Source organism: Emydura macquarii, unplaced genomic scaffold (assembly GCF_026122565.2).
Source record: "Emydura macquarii macquarii isolate MOO-44397 ecotype Brisbane River unplaced genomic scaffold, CSIRO-AGI_Emac_v2 contig_3287, whole genome shotgun sequence".
Classification (NCBI taxonomy): Eukaryota; Metazoa; Chordata; order Testudines; family Chelidae; genus Emydura; species Emydura macquarii.
The window spans coordinates 4,177,176-4,192,183 of NW_027133424.1; the positions used below are offsets into that span (position 1 = coordinate 4,177,176).

General features: G+C 45.4%; 1 protein-coding gene across 1 annotated transcript in view; it reads right to left on the reverse strand.

The window, feature by feature from the left end:
• The window catches only part of TNN (tenascin N), a 35,825-nt gene extending 26,128 nt beyond the window's left edge, over positions 1–9,697 (reverse strand). The window contains 5 exon segments of the mRNA XM_067532524.1: positions 2,368–2,631; positions 7,883–7,897; positions 7,900–8,253; positions 9,284–9,562; positions 9,565–9,697. Coding sequence (XP_067388625.1) covers positions 2,368–2,631; positions 7,883–7,897; positions 7,900–8,253; positions 9,284–9,562; positions 9,565–9,697 — 1,045 coding nt within the window.
• Between the last annotated feature and the right edge of the window lie 5,311 nt (positions 9,698–15,008).

Consider the following 15,008-nt stretch of genomic DNA (forward strand, 5'->3'; position numbering starts at 1 on the left):
CACTATGAATTCAGAGGCATCGGGTGGAAAGAGTCCATGGAGGACTCTAAAGGCCAGCAAGGCATTTGAGATTGACAGGAAGACAATGAAGGTGACAGAAGAGGGAGGGATGTGACTGTGACACTGGTAAACCCAGGTCTGATCTGCACTACAGAGTTAGGTCGACGTAAGGCAGCTTACGTGTCTACATTACAGTGTCTACACTACAGCCTGCCTGCCAATGTAAGTGTCCTACTACACCAACATAAGAACTCCATCTCCACAAGAGGTGTGGGCTTATGTTGGTGTAGTTAGGGCGACACAGTGTTTCTTACATCGGCTGTTGGCTGTCATTCTTGTCAATTTCACGTACAGAGCCGTGAAACCTATGCCCGCTCACAGTTTGAGCTGTCACACCAGGACAGGTGGGGGGCTCCAGATAGAGCCCAGCTGTGCCCAGGCTCCTGGCTCCCCACTGGGAGCCCTGCTGCCCCTCTGGGTCCTAGCTCCCAGTCGTGCTGCTGCCTGTGCTCTCCACTTTGATCCGAGTTGCCGTGGGGGCTCCCAGCTCTAAGCTGGGCTATCGCCTGGGCTTCCTGCTCCCCACAGGGAGCCTAGGTGCTGCCCGGTCTGCCGGCTCCCTGCAGGAAGCCCGGCTGCCACTCCAGTTCCGGGTGTGGAGGTCCCCGCCAGGAGCCAAGGGGTCAACATAGGTTGACTTAAATTTGTATTGTAGACATGCCTCAAGTGCCAGATTTGGACAAGACTGTAGGCATAAGTTAACAGTTGACAAACTCATAGCTGGAAACCAAACCAGCTCACCTGTATGTTAGTTTTATTAGTCTTATAAGGATGTATTGAGTGTTTAGACTCTATGGAACATTTGTAAGTTGCTGTGTGCATTAATCTCACTTGTAACGTCGGTACTCCAGGTGATAAGGAAATATGTAAGTTTTATTTCATAACTCTGAAAATGTTTGCTCTCAGCATGTGACCCCAGGCACAGGAATCGTCCCCACAACCATTAAGGCCTATCAAGATCAAACAGACTATTAAGGAACATGACAATACAAAGGATTGGTAAATGGCCATATCACATCTTGGAAATGCTTCATGCAAGGGAGTTTGTCTCATGGACTGTAAGGCTAAATGTAAAAGATAAAACAGGGTCACAAGAAAATTTTTCATCTCTTTGCTGTTTGAACTCTCATAGAGACAGAGACACAAAACTAAGGCCACATCTGCACTAGAGAACTTATAGCAGCACAGATGTACCGATGCAGCTGCGCCGCTATAAGATCACTCATGTAGCCACTCTATGCCGATAGGAGAGAGCTCTCCCATCAGTATAATAAAACCACCTCCACAAGCGGTGGTAGCTATGTCGGCAGAAGAAGCTCTCCTGCCAATATTGCGCTGTCCACACTGGTGCTTCTGTCGATGTAACTTATGTCACTCAGAGGTGTGTTTTTAACACCCCGGAGCGACATAAGTTATACCGACAAAAGTGCTAGTGTAGACATAGCCTAAGGCAGAGATCCCCAGGAGTTACTCCTGGAGCCATCCTGAAAGACATTTGGAATTGACAGATTACTACATCTCTGTCATCTTTAGGAACCATAGGTGGTAACTCATTTGTGTGTATATGCTTGCTTGCTTGCTTGAACCTCTGAATAACTCTCATTTCTTTTTCCTAGTTAATAAACCTATAGTTAGTTTATTACAGTACTGGCTACAGGCATTGTCTTTTGTGTGAGATCTAAGATATTGATCTGAGATAAATGATTGGTCTCTTGGGACTGGGAGCAACCTGAATATTTTGTGATTTTTGGTGTAAATGACCATTTGTCACCAAGTCCAGATTACCTGGGCGGCAAGATAAACGGTAGAGCCTAAGGATCTGTGACTCTATGGTAAGACTACTATAGTGATCCAGGAGTTCCCATGTGTTACTGGGTTGGTGAAATCTAATTATAGATCATACTACCAGTTTGGAGTATCTGCCTGGTTTTTGACAGTCTGCCCTGAGCCAGGCACTCACGGTCATGAGCCACTCCAGGCAGCAGGACAGTGAAACGTTCCTGCTTCCTGTAATCAGAGAGTAGACTGTAGCCCAGCACTGTAGACTCCCTTGAATCCAGAAGCAGAGAAAACTGGCTGAGACTTGTGTGGGATGGGAAATTCATCCCGGAAAAACTTTTGGGAAAAACATATTTAAATGGGAAAAGTAAGGCTGAGAGAATGGGCCTTTCCAAAGGTGAGGCAGGAAGTCATGTGAAGCACCACACACCTCCAAAGCGTAACAGTTTGCTCCCCCTATGGTTTGAACCTGACTTTGAAGGCCAGCAAAACCTTTATTGTAGGAAAGGAACTTTCTAGTGCTCCCACCTGTGCTTGCTTGTAGCTGTTCTGGGTCATTGGAAATCTCCTTCTTCACGTAATGAAGTGTGATCTGATACTTCGTGCTAGGGTGAAGGCCCAGGATCTCATAGCTGAGCTGTCCTTTGGGCACTCGAATTTCTACTGCAGAGGCCTCATGCCCTATCGGATAATAGCTGAGGAGGTAATAATCCACATCGATCACCTGATCCCATCTGAAAGTCAAAGAATGTTCCGTGGTCTTCAGCAGCTGCACATTTTGAGGAGCAACCACTATAAGAAAAAAGGAGAAGAAATTATAACACTGACATCTCCCTTGGAGCCTAGTCCAAAGTCCACTGACATCAATGAAAGTCTTTCCATTGATGTCAATGGCCTTTGGATCAGGCCCATATTTTGCATATGTATAATGAATGAACTGCGGGTGACCACGACTATATTGACAGCCCTGGAGACTGAAGTCCTCTCCTTATCCACAAAGAGGTATAGTTGCAGTGGCCACTGGGAATTGAGAACACTCAGCACTGCAATGACCTGGGTATACTTAGCACCACATTGTAGCTGACCTGTCAAGTGCAGCATCAAAAGAATATCAAGAAATAATCTCTTTAACACTCTGAGTGTCACCCACGGTCCCAGGTGTGTCCGTCTAGGAAACATACACCTCCTTGATTGGCTGGATGAGTTCAGTTGCTATTTTATCATTCTTGTTCTCTGACATTAAATAATTTTGTACTGATGTTACGATGTCCAGAATAAGTACAGGACCCTAGACAAAGAGGCTTGTAAGACACAGTACAGACCCAGGAAGGTCTGCAGATCTCAGGGCAGGAACACACCTCTAAGATGGGCAGCACATCTCAGTGTTCTACACTGGAGCTATCTGGTAACAGGTTATCCTGTAAAGCCAGTGCTCTGGTGTTGCAATCCATTGCCTATAGTTTCAGTGGCATCCAAAGCAGTCACTGCAATAGTACTGTAAAATTCAGCTAGAGCGGAGGAATGATTCCATCACAGAATTTGAGCTGCAGCCTTAACTCTTCTCACTTCCTTCTATACTGAACCTCAGAAAGAATTCTTAGCTATTGCAGCAGCTAAACAACATAACTCTCCTCACACTATAGCTGCTCAGTCATTTAAAAAAAACCTGAAACTGCAGTTCTGAAGGTTAGCCAGGCACTTCCAATGCTCTGCCTACCACTGCTACTTCTGGAAGAAGGCCAAACACTGGGATGGTTTACAGCTGTCAGACACACAGTGAAAGACAGGCAGCTACTGCAGGAACTAACTGCTCCCTGGGAAAGTGACTTCCAGGGCATACAGAGAAGTTCAGATGTAAGGGAGCGTGAAAGAGAAAGTACATGTATTGGAGAAAGAGAACAAGTGCACCAGATTGCACCTGTGTATATAAATGAGTATGCTGGACTGCATGTGTGTCAGAGAGAGTGTATGCCAGACTGTACAGACGGACATGTGTGTGTGAATAAGTATGTTGGACTGCACATATTTGTGTATGCATAAGAGAAATAGATGGATCCAGAATCTCTAGTTTGGTTGTTTTATAAAGTCAGTATTTTTGGGCCTCTTGCTACCCTTGCATCAATAATAATTCTCTATCCACTGAGCACAGACCCTGTGCCTTCACAGTTTCTGCAGAAATCCTGCTCAATATTTGATGCAACTCAGGTCAAAGAGAAACTTCTCAGTAACTATTTGAGTTCTATCACATTTTGAGCTGAGTAAATCTTACACTTGCTCTCAGACAGTCAATTTACACGGTAAGGGCACCTGATCCCATTACATTTACAGAAAGCAGCAACTGATAGCAAATAATGGTGATAAATGCTCAATAGGATCCATCCTTAATTAACTCTTAATTTTATGCAGTATATTTTTAAACCTTTCTGAAGGATTCAGAAAACTAACCACTCTCATGCTTTTCAGTTAGTAAATTTTTATACACACTTGTTTATAGCTGTGAGTTCTATTTTATACACAGTAGGTATTAAAGCGACACAACCAACTTCTCTCCAAGGAAGGAGGAAGAACCCAAAAGTTCAGCTAAAATAAGCCATGGGCAAATTTTTCAGAAGTGCTAACGCAACTGAGGAGTCCAAGTTCCATTTTCAAGTGTGACTTAGGCATTTAGTCAATTCAATAAGATTTAGGCTCCGAAGTCACTTAGGTACTTTTAACAATTTTACCTCCAACCTTCTTGAACCCTTCCCAAAACTTGAATCAGATATCATTTTTTTTCTGGCATCAAAAAAACTGGATTAACTTTTTCACATAATTCAAGTTTTTATTTTTATATTTCACATGTATTGGAACTCCCTGATTTTGTCTAGTACTAAAGGCAGAAATACCACCTGAGTATTTCTTGGGACTATTCCCTATCATAGCCAAAACCAGGAAAGAGTGAACATCTGCTCAGATTTCCAACACAGAGGCTCAGATAAGCAACAGCTGAACTTTCGGAGACTGAACTGAATTTCTGATTCTGTTGAGTTTGGCTCATCGCTACACAAGACTGTCTCAGTTCCTCTTCCTATGCTGGGAAACAAGTGTTACAGTTCATTCCAATGGATTAATGTATTCATTTTAAGGGTTTATTTTACTGTATGAAGCAGATCTTTAGCTCTTCATTGTTAAAGTTACTTTATTATAATTAAAGATGCTTTACACTCAGTCTGGTCTACATGGACCAAGAAAATTTGTTAAACATAGTTTAGACTAACCAGAGCTCATGATCAGACCATCTTGTCCCTCTCTCCCCACCAAGTAGCCTGTTGCTAACTGCCAGTAAATATTGCTTACTGTATCTAATACAGTATTTTCCTGGCTTCTTTCCACTATCTTCTTAAACTCACACTAGCACCAAAACAAAATATATATTATGAAGTTGCTAGTTCTGATGATTTCGCAGAAGGAAAGAAAACTCCCTCCCGTTCCCTGAGTTATTTCAAAGTCCCAGATTATCACTAAAATTAGTGCATGTGACTTAATTCCTGAAGATGTAAACTGACTTCTGTAGTTGTGACAATCAGGGTCCAGACACCCCAGCGGGAGAACAAAAGGCCTGAACCCAAAAAAATAAGCAACTGAATCAACTGATTGCATACAATATTACTATACAATACAGAATGTATCAGGTAACATCTTTTATGAAAGCTGGTGACACACTGGTCATTAATATTACTGTGTGGTGTATGTACAGATTGTGCATACAGAATTACATGTGTGTGCTGGAGACACGTTCTTAAATTGTGTTTTGGAGGCAGTCCATACATTTCTAGACAAGGAAAGTGGATTTCCCAGTCTGACTGGCTTGATTATTGGCAGAGGACAAAGAAAGAATATTTACATATAAGATAAACAAAGCAATCAAGCTAACAAGCAGCAAAGGAAACAGTTTAGTAAGAGACATTTTAGTGAGCCATCACTTAGGGAACAAAGAGAATAGCACCCTCACATTCTGTGAAAAGTAGATTCTCTTGGCCTAAAGGGCAGAAGCTGCTGGTAACTTGTGAGGCCATGTCTATACTGACGGTGGCAAATTCAGGCTGGGGCAGAGGAGGCTTCCACGCCAACTGGGACCCAGGGATGTGGGCAGGCGGCTGCTGCCCATCTTCAAGCCACGGTGCGGGAGGTTGTCCCTCGGCTCAGAGATGGGGCGCGGGTGGCTGCCACCCGGCTACGAGCCCAGCTCACGAGACGCAGGAGGCTGCCACCAAGCTCCCACCTGGGAGCTGGGACCTAGCGGGAAGCAGGGGGCTGCTGCCTGCCTCCCAGCTGGGAGCTGTTATCGGGCAGGAAGCGGGGGGCTGCCGCCCGCCTCCCCAAGAGCCATCGGCTGCCACTCGCTTCCCAGCTGGGAGCTGCGACCAGGTAGGAAGCGGGTGGCTGCTGTGCACCTTCCCCAAAAGCCGGCGGCTGCCACCTGCCTTCCAGCTGGGAGCTGGGACCCAGCGGGAAGTGGGGGGCTACAGCCTAGTTTCCCGGGACTGTGGCGGCTACCGTCCACCTCCCAGCTGGGAACTGTGACTGGGTGGGAAGTGGGGGCTGCTGCCCCCTTTTCCCAGAAGCCGGGGGCTGCCAGACAACTCCCAGCTGGGAAGCAGGCTGCTGCTGCCCGCCTCCCTTTCATTCTGTTTTTCCCCAGGCACCCCCTGCCTGTGTCTTACGTACCCCCAGGGGTATGCGTACCACAGGTTGAGAAACTATGGTCTAGGGAAATGGCATGGTGAAACAAGAAAGGTTAGAGAGTGCTGCATTTTGGACGCTTACTTAAAAACCACTGAAAATCCTCCTCCTTTCCTTCCTCTTTGGTAACAAAGAACCTTGCATGGTATGGAGTAACAGGCTTCTTTACAGCAACAATACTAATTCCTGAAGTGAAGTATGAGGATGGATGGGGTTTAGGTGACTATGTGACAAAAGTCCATCTTGTGTTCTGATTACTATTATAAATCTCTCTCCATTAGTCAGTTTCTTCTGAGGAAGTAGATTAAGGACCCAATGGCCTAAGCAAGCAGGAAATCAGCAACATATTTACCAATTCACTGCTGGGTTAGAAGAGTTCCAGAGGGGTAGCTGTGTTAGTCTGTATACAGCAAAAACAACGAGAGTTCTGTAGCACTTTAAAGACTAACAAATTTAATTTCAGTAGGCATAAGCTTTCGTGAGCTTCAGCTACTGCATCTGAGGAAGTGAGCTGAAGCTCATGAAAGCTTATGCCTGCTGAAATTAAATTTGTTAGTCTTTAAAGTGCTACAGAACTCTCGTTGTTACTGCTGGGTTAAAAGCTCATATATCTCCCTGATAGGAATCCTGGCTCCATTGGAGAGAATGGAGGGTCTCATCTTTTCATTCTTTAAAACTCCCTCCACTTTCCACCATTCTCATTGCTTCTGTCTAACACTATGATTTCCAAGAAAAAGCAATAACTTGATAGAAAAACTTTGTTTTAATCAGGTGCCATATTTATTTAAGGTATCCCAAAGTGTTCTGTATGGTGATAAGGTGCTGTTCAAAAAGAGCACAAGTCAGTATCTGAGGTTTAATGCCTAGTTCCCTCCATAGCTCCTTATTGAGCAAAAATGAATTGTAAAAAAAGGATTATATGATGAGATTGTCTGCGATAGCAGGAGACTGGACTTTATGACACAGACTTCATGACACTTCCAATCCTAAATTCTTCAGCCCAGAGTAGATTACTGAAGGTTGTCATGTACCATTGGTCACAGTTTGTACTGAATCCACTGGCTAACTCACAACCAGCGCAGACTGCAGCAGGCTGGCAGACCTGGCTGATCCCTTTGCTTTTATTCCCAGGAGCGAGGTATGGGCTGGGTTAGCAGCCCTCCTTGGTTATAGGTCTCTATATCCAGCCCTTGGCCATGGGATGGGGCTAACCTGCAGAAGGGGCCAAACATAAGATACACTGGGCAGGCAGGAAGGGGAATACAGGGGACACTCCAGGATAAAAGAAAGAGGGATGAGATAAAAGGAAAGGGCTTCTCACCTTGGGAGCAGTCAAGCCCAAGAAACCATTGTGGCAATAGCACTCGCCGCTGTCACAGAAGCCATTGCCGCTGCAGTCATTGGGGCATCTCTTCTCGCTGCAGTCATTTCCTATGAAATCCTCATAATACTGGCACACACCATTGCTGCAGATCCCATGGCCACTGCAGTTTGCAGGGCAAAGTCGCTGACTGCAGTCCTCACCAAGATAGGGCTCGCTGCAGATGCATCTGCCATCAATGCAGCGTCCATTGCCATTGCAATTGTTGAGGCAGCTGGGGTAGGAGCAATCACTGCCCTCCCAGCCTTCCTCACAGTCACAGCCACAGATCTCTTGGATGAAAGTTCCATGGCCACTGCAATTCGAGACACCTGTCCAGTCAGGGACCAGGAACCAACATCAGCAGGTAGCATGCAGGAGAGAAAGAGGAAGACAAACAGAATTTGACATAGAGCTGGAGACAGATATAGAGAAGGTCTGTTCAAGTCCACTAGTAAGAAAGAGAAACTAAAGGCACTGCTTATAGCTGCACCCACAAAGACAAGCACCTGGGCATTCCTCTTCTTTTTGGACAGTTACCTATCAAAGAAAAAAGAAAAAAAACGAATTCCCAACATTTTCCTTTAAAATGCAAAATTCTGGGACTGGTAACAAAACAAAAAACCTAGGCATTCTACAACCAGCCTCCTGCTAATGTGGAATTCCAGAATGTCCCCTCTCACAAACTCAAGAACTCCATGCCCTGACTTCTGAGAGACTCCAGAATTCTTCCCAAAGCTGAGAGTCAGATGTTAGCACATTTTGGGAACTTCAGATTTCCCCGCCAAGCTTAGGTACCCGAGCACCACTGCACCTTGGAGATTCCAGAGTTCCATTCCCTCAAGATCAGGAAATCAAGTTATCCTGGATCTGCCTAACCCAAGCCCAACCTCTTCCAGAAACCCCATAATTCTGCACCCCGCTGGTGAATCTAAACTCTTTGCCTCTGTGAGGACACTTGAATCACCGCTAACCCTGCCCATCACCACTAGGGAGCACAGCAAACCATGCTTCGCATCACCTCTTAAACACTAGAATTCCAGCCCGAGCTCTGGAACCTGAGCTACCCGCAAAACCCAGTGAAGTCAACGGGAATCTTTCCATCGGCTTCAATGGACTCTGGATGTCCGATGTCAGGAACTCCAGGATTCTCCCCCTAAAAACTCAGGAAACTAATTGTTCCCATTAATCTCTCCTTCCATATGCCTCAGACTTCCAGATCCCTATGTCAGAAACCTGGGCTCCAGCCTGCCCAGGGCTTCTCCAGTAGGGAATAGCACAGCATGGAGAGGGACATACAATTAAAGTTACTGGACTTAGAGAGAACACGCTATAAAAAATAAGTTACAGTGTGATTCACACCTCGGCCTCCTCCATAGCACCTCTGTACACTGCAGGCCTCCCTGAGCTCCATCATTTCTTTCTCCATCTTTTCCATCCTTTCCAGCAGGTCTTTGATGTGCCCCAAAGCTTCACAGTCGCCTCTTGGTGTCTGAACTCGGATGTTGTGCCTGAATATGATATTCTGCTCCTCCTCCTCGTCTGCATCCCCAGCAGCTAGCAGCACATGACTGTCATCCTTGAGTGGCAATGGGTCCGCCTCCACCTTGATCTGGGATAACTTGGGTAGGTCAATCTTAATGAGTGGCCGAAGGAGATTTTCTGATCATTGCTGGTACAGTTGTGAGATTCATAGGGGAGCTGAACAGCAGATGTTTGGAGTGCAAGGTAGAGTAACATCCCCTGAGGGAAAGTAAGCCTACTCCAGAATCTCATCTTGTAGTTCTTCAGAGGGAAGGCTGATCCCATAAATCAGTGAAGTTGGTTTCAAGGAGAAAAAAAAAAGATAAGAAATTCTATCATAAAACCATTTTTCAGTGTATTGTAAGAGACCATGGCCTGCTACCACGCATGCTATCTTGTGGTGTAAGCTCACAAGTTCATCAGTGACAGCCTGGTCAGTATTTGGATGACACATATACAAAGAATACCCAGGGTGATGCAGGAAATTGTGATGATGTTGACTCAGTAGGTGGCACTCTTACTTATGAGTCAGTACTGAGTTAGAGTCCTGACCCATCATTAGCAGGCATTGTGCTCTGGAAGATGCCATCTTTCAGATGAGACTTAAAATCACAGTCCTGACTATCATGATTATTAACTATCCCATGGCACTTTTAGTACAAGTAAAGGTATTGGCCCTACCTGACATTAGGCTTAACTAAATTCCCCTTCAGTTTAAATGGATATAGTATTTTCTTCACTTATTAGATTAAGCTGCTGTACAGTGTTGCAGTGTGCTGTTAAACATAATCCACCATTGCATCTCACTGGTGGATGGAGTAATCCTTATACAGCGAAAAATGATTTAAGGCAGACATTCAAGTGGCTGACAAAAATCACTCCTTAACAGAGGTGATTTTCCAATAAAGTTTGTAGCAGAATTGTTCTCAGTAAATCCAGGATAATATCTTGGGGCAGCCTCTTAAGAAAAGAGGTTGGCTAATATGGGTGCTGTCTGGTACAAGCTTCCCTGCATATAGTCTGCAGATCTGTTTGTTAATTGGAAAATATTGCAGGATCCTTTGGGAGGAACTGCACTGTGCGAATGTACAATCTTTTTATTTATTGTACAGTGAATTCAGTGCTGGAGTAAGGTACCAGATTCATAACCCTGGTAACTGAATTGTTCTTTCCACACAAGTTCAGTGCAGGAAATGCCAGGGCATTTCTTTCATACACTGACTGTCAGTGTGCCTCAATCCTGACCTGGAAGTCCGTCCCTCTTCTAAGAGAGAGAGAGGGAGCACAGCCTCCATGCTGGGCAGGCAGGCAAGGGCACTAACTGTGATGAGTACACTTGTACATTAGGAAATGGACTGAGACATTAGCTCATTTCATATGGGTCACTGAATAACTATCATCTGGTAATGATTCTGGTTACCATCAGCCTGGGTGATATTTGAACCACTACCTCATATTATCAATTCCTTAACCATCCAGTCTACCACTCCAAAGACTCCTTTCCAGTCTAAATCTTCTGTTATTGGCCACTGTGAAATAAAGAATGGGACTCCATTTGTGCCTGCCCTTGGAAAGTTAATTTTGCTTCCAAGATGGTTTGCATTTTGATTCTTACACTGTCCTGAACCTGGGGAAGTCAAGGTGTTTCTAAACGATATGTGTGATGACATGGTGCCATCCTGAGTTTTGACCTCTCTTAAGGATTTGAAGTGCTTGCTTTAACTGGATGTCTGATTTGCTTTATAGTCATTTCCAAGATTAATCCAGGAGCCACTGCAGGTAACCTCATTGTTAGATTGAGTGACAACAGGTCTGACAAACTAACTGATGCCAATGAGAAAGATAATCTCTGGCAGGTTTAATCATGGTGATACTTGTAGTTAAGAGCAAAAACTGTTATAGAAACACACACACATGCGCGAGGGACAAACCTATTCTTCATTTCCCAAATTCTACCTAGAAACAGGGATGAGATCTGCCCATGACATTACATATCCTCACTTTGACTACCCAGAGCATGAAATCATGGCATATGGAGTTGTCATTTAACACCGCCTTGGCTTATGACCTAATACAGAATACCCTACTTATTCAGAAACTTGAGGCTCTGGCTCCTTAAAAAATATCAATAACAAATGTATGTAGGGCCAAATACTGAACACCTTACTTTGCTCAGGCTGAACACTCACTGAAGTCAATAGGAGATGTGCCAGGGGAAAGAGTGAGTGAAATAGTGCAAGGACTTCAGGATTCAGTCCATGAGCCTTTATAATGTATAAAGAACATTATAAAATGAGAAATAATCTGCAGCACTTTCCTACCAGCATTTGTCAAACTAATCTATTTTTTGTCTCTCAGCACATTATTCTGCTGAGGCAGGATTTCTTCATCCTTGTTCTGAGGTTTTGCAACCACCTGTTGGCCAAGAAAGATGCATATTTTAATCCCTTCTCTCCCATCCCCAATCAACTGCTATTGCATTTCCAAACTATTTCCAAACCTCCCTTTTCTTAGGCAAAGAGAGACAGAATTAACTACCTCCATCTCTCTTTAGCCCTCTGAGACAAATCAAATGATACTTGAGATCCACATACTCTCATCATAAACCACAGCAAGGGCGTCCAGAACCTTGTTTTACAGGATATGTTTTCAAAACCTTGGAGATGAAAAACCCACACACGCATACACACACACACACAAAACTTTTCTCTGAGCTCTGGGTATCGCATGCCATTCTGTGTTGTAACATGATATCACTACTAATTAGACTCTCTTGAACACCACAAATTGATTTCAGATTTTCCTGGGCAAGCAGATCACTTAAGAGAAAAACTCCTGAATATAGCACTTCTGTCAAGTGTAATGACAGAGGGTAACAGTTCTTCTGGCTTCCACATCATGTAATAAAGAGATTTTCCTCTGCTGTTTAAGAAGAGGGTGGATGTAAACAATCCTTCATTGAGAACATTATGTCATATGTATAAGATCATGTAACTGGAAGTAATAGGGTAAAATTGAGCATAGGAAAAGTTTAGATTTAATTTTTTTCCTAAACAGTCAGATCTATTAGACTATGGAATAGTCTCCTAAGGAAAGTGATGGAAGATACATTGCTTGTGATATTTAAACCTCAATTGAGTAAAGCACTAGATATTAGACACTGTAGAGAACATACAGTATTCTCATGGGAAGGATAAAATGATCTAATCCTGTAGATTTTTTTCAATCCTAATGTCTATGCCTGCATATTTTAGTGTACAGAATTTTGCAATTTGCTGTTCTGGACAATGGTATTTCTTCAAGTTAACTGGACATTTTATGTATTACTTGTACAGTACTGCCACTTAATCGCCCCAGGTCCTTTGTGCTAGGCACTGTACAAGCATAAAACAAAATAGGTCCTTGCCCCAAGGAATTTACAATCTAAGCATACATTTAAAAGGTACTAATAGTTTTAACATCCACTATGATCACTTTTATAGGATTTGAACCCACAACCTCTTATGCAAGGTTTGTGTACCTAAACCACAAAGCCACTTGAAGGGCTATTAATAAGGCAGCTGTATATCCCTGTAGGAAGGCACAGTGGCCTTCCTCTGAGCCTGGGCCCGCGGAAGGGCCGCAGGCACCCAATCAGACGCTAGACTGGCCAGCAGCCCAGTCTGCCCGGCAACCAGGCCGCTGGGCCCCGATAGGTCCTGCCGAGCGGCCAACCCGACAGCAGGGGGGCGGAGCCTTAGGGAGGGCGGCAGCCATAAAGAGCAGGCCCTACAGCTCAGAAGGGAGAAGGCTGCCGGTAGAGACAGATGTGCTGCCTCGCTGGCTGTGGCAAGGGACCGAACCACGCCAGAATACTGCTGCTGGTAACTCCCTTGCGGCCCCGGCAACCCGCCTCTAAGGCCTGGGTTGGGCCTCCGGGCCCTCTGGACTGGCCGAGGTCTCCAGGCCTGAGATGCTGGGCCCAGCCTCAGGCCCGCAGCGGCTGGGACGAGCCACCTGAACCAGAGAGCTGGGAGTTCCGCCCAGAAGCTGGTCCGGACCTGGAGGAGCTGCCAGACGCCCAACCCCAGGAGGCGGGATCCGACCTGGAGGAATTGCTGGAGGCTGAACCGTACCCCCAACCCAGCGATCTGGAGGAGCTGCCCCTCGATGAGGAGCTTCCCAACCTACCCCCCGTTGATGCAGAAGGACTGACCGGCCTACCCCGTGCAGTGTACCCTGATGACCCAGAGGAACCGACGGACATAGGTAGCGGGGAACCCGGGGAGGAAGGAGCCCAGGGACAGCCAGAGGCGTGACCGTACTAGGGGTAACGCCCAGTCGGCGTGTTGCGGCAGGAGCCCCGCCGACTGAGTGGCAACACCCGTGCCACTGCTAGGGCCCTAGGCTGGGACGCAGTGGAGTTGGGTGGGCCTGTGTCCCCCACCCCTCCCCCCTGATCCTTGCCAATCCCCAAAAGGGAAATAGCCTCTGCCGCCCGCTAAACTCGAGCCACTGCTCGTTGCTCGCCCGCCCTGCCTGAGGGCCGGGGCGAAAGACCCCTTGCTCGCCCGCCCTGCCTGAGGGCCGGGGCGAAAGACCCCTTGCTCGCCCGCCCTGCCTGAGGGCCGGGGCGAAGGACTGAAAGACTAACATTCCCCTGTCTTGTAGGAAGGCGCAGTGGCCTTCCTCTGAGCCTGGGCCCGCGGGAGGGCCGCCAGGACTGGACCGGGCAGGAGCCCGTCCTACAATCCCTAATCATTTTAGATTGTAAGTTCTTCAGGGCCAGGACTAGAATTTATAATATGTTTGTACAGTGCCTACCCCAATGGGGCCCAAATAGCTTGAGGCTTGTGAGTGCCAGCACAACACAAATGTGAGCTATAAGTCACTGATTCAACCGGATGGCTCCTAGCACTGACTCAGATGTTTGCATCTTCTCCAAAAGTAGCAACCTCCTAGAACTAGAATATTTTTTGGGTTTAATTAATTAGTTAATTTAAAAAAAAAAAGAATTTGGCAACTTTCAGTGCCCCTGAGAGCAAGAGTTTACTAGTTGAGTCAGATATAAAGTCAGCAGATGCTGGACAAACTGCCTCCCCAGCTCCCATCATGCTCTGCCAACACTAACGCAATGAAAGAAAAATGTAAGTCTCATTTAACTAGTTCTTAAACCATACCGATAAGGATCAGTACTCCTGTGTTCTATTTCTATCTCTGTCACTGACTCGCTTTGTGACCTGGAAGGAAATGACATAACTTCTCTTTGTGCTGTAAAATATAACAAAACTTTATCTTGGAATAGTGTCCGACAAACCAATTGTACCCCAAAACACTCTGTGACACAGGATGGTATATGAATGACCTTTTATAATATTACTGTTACCAATATTATAGAATTGCTATAAATATCATATAGGATATGCCATGCAAGGTATCGATGGATAAGTCATGATTTGTTAAGATTGATGAGCACATTTATATGTATGTATCAGTTTTGTATTATGAGTTCTAAATATGTATGGTATATTTGTATTTCAAACTAGTGCTGTTTCTGGGTGATACATACCCCCAGACAGGATGG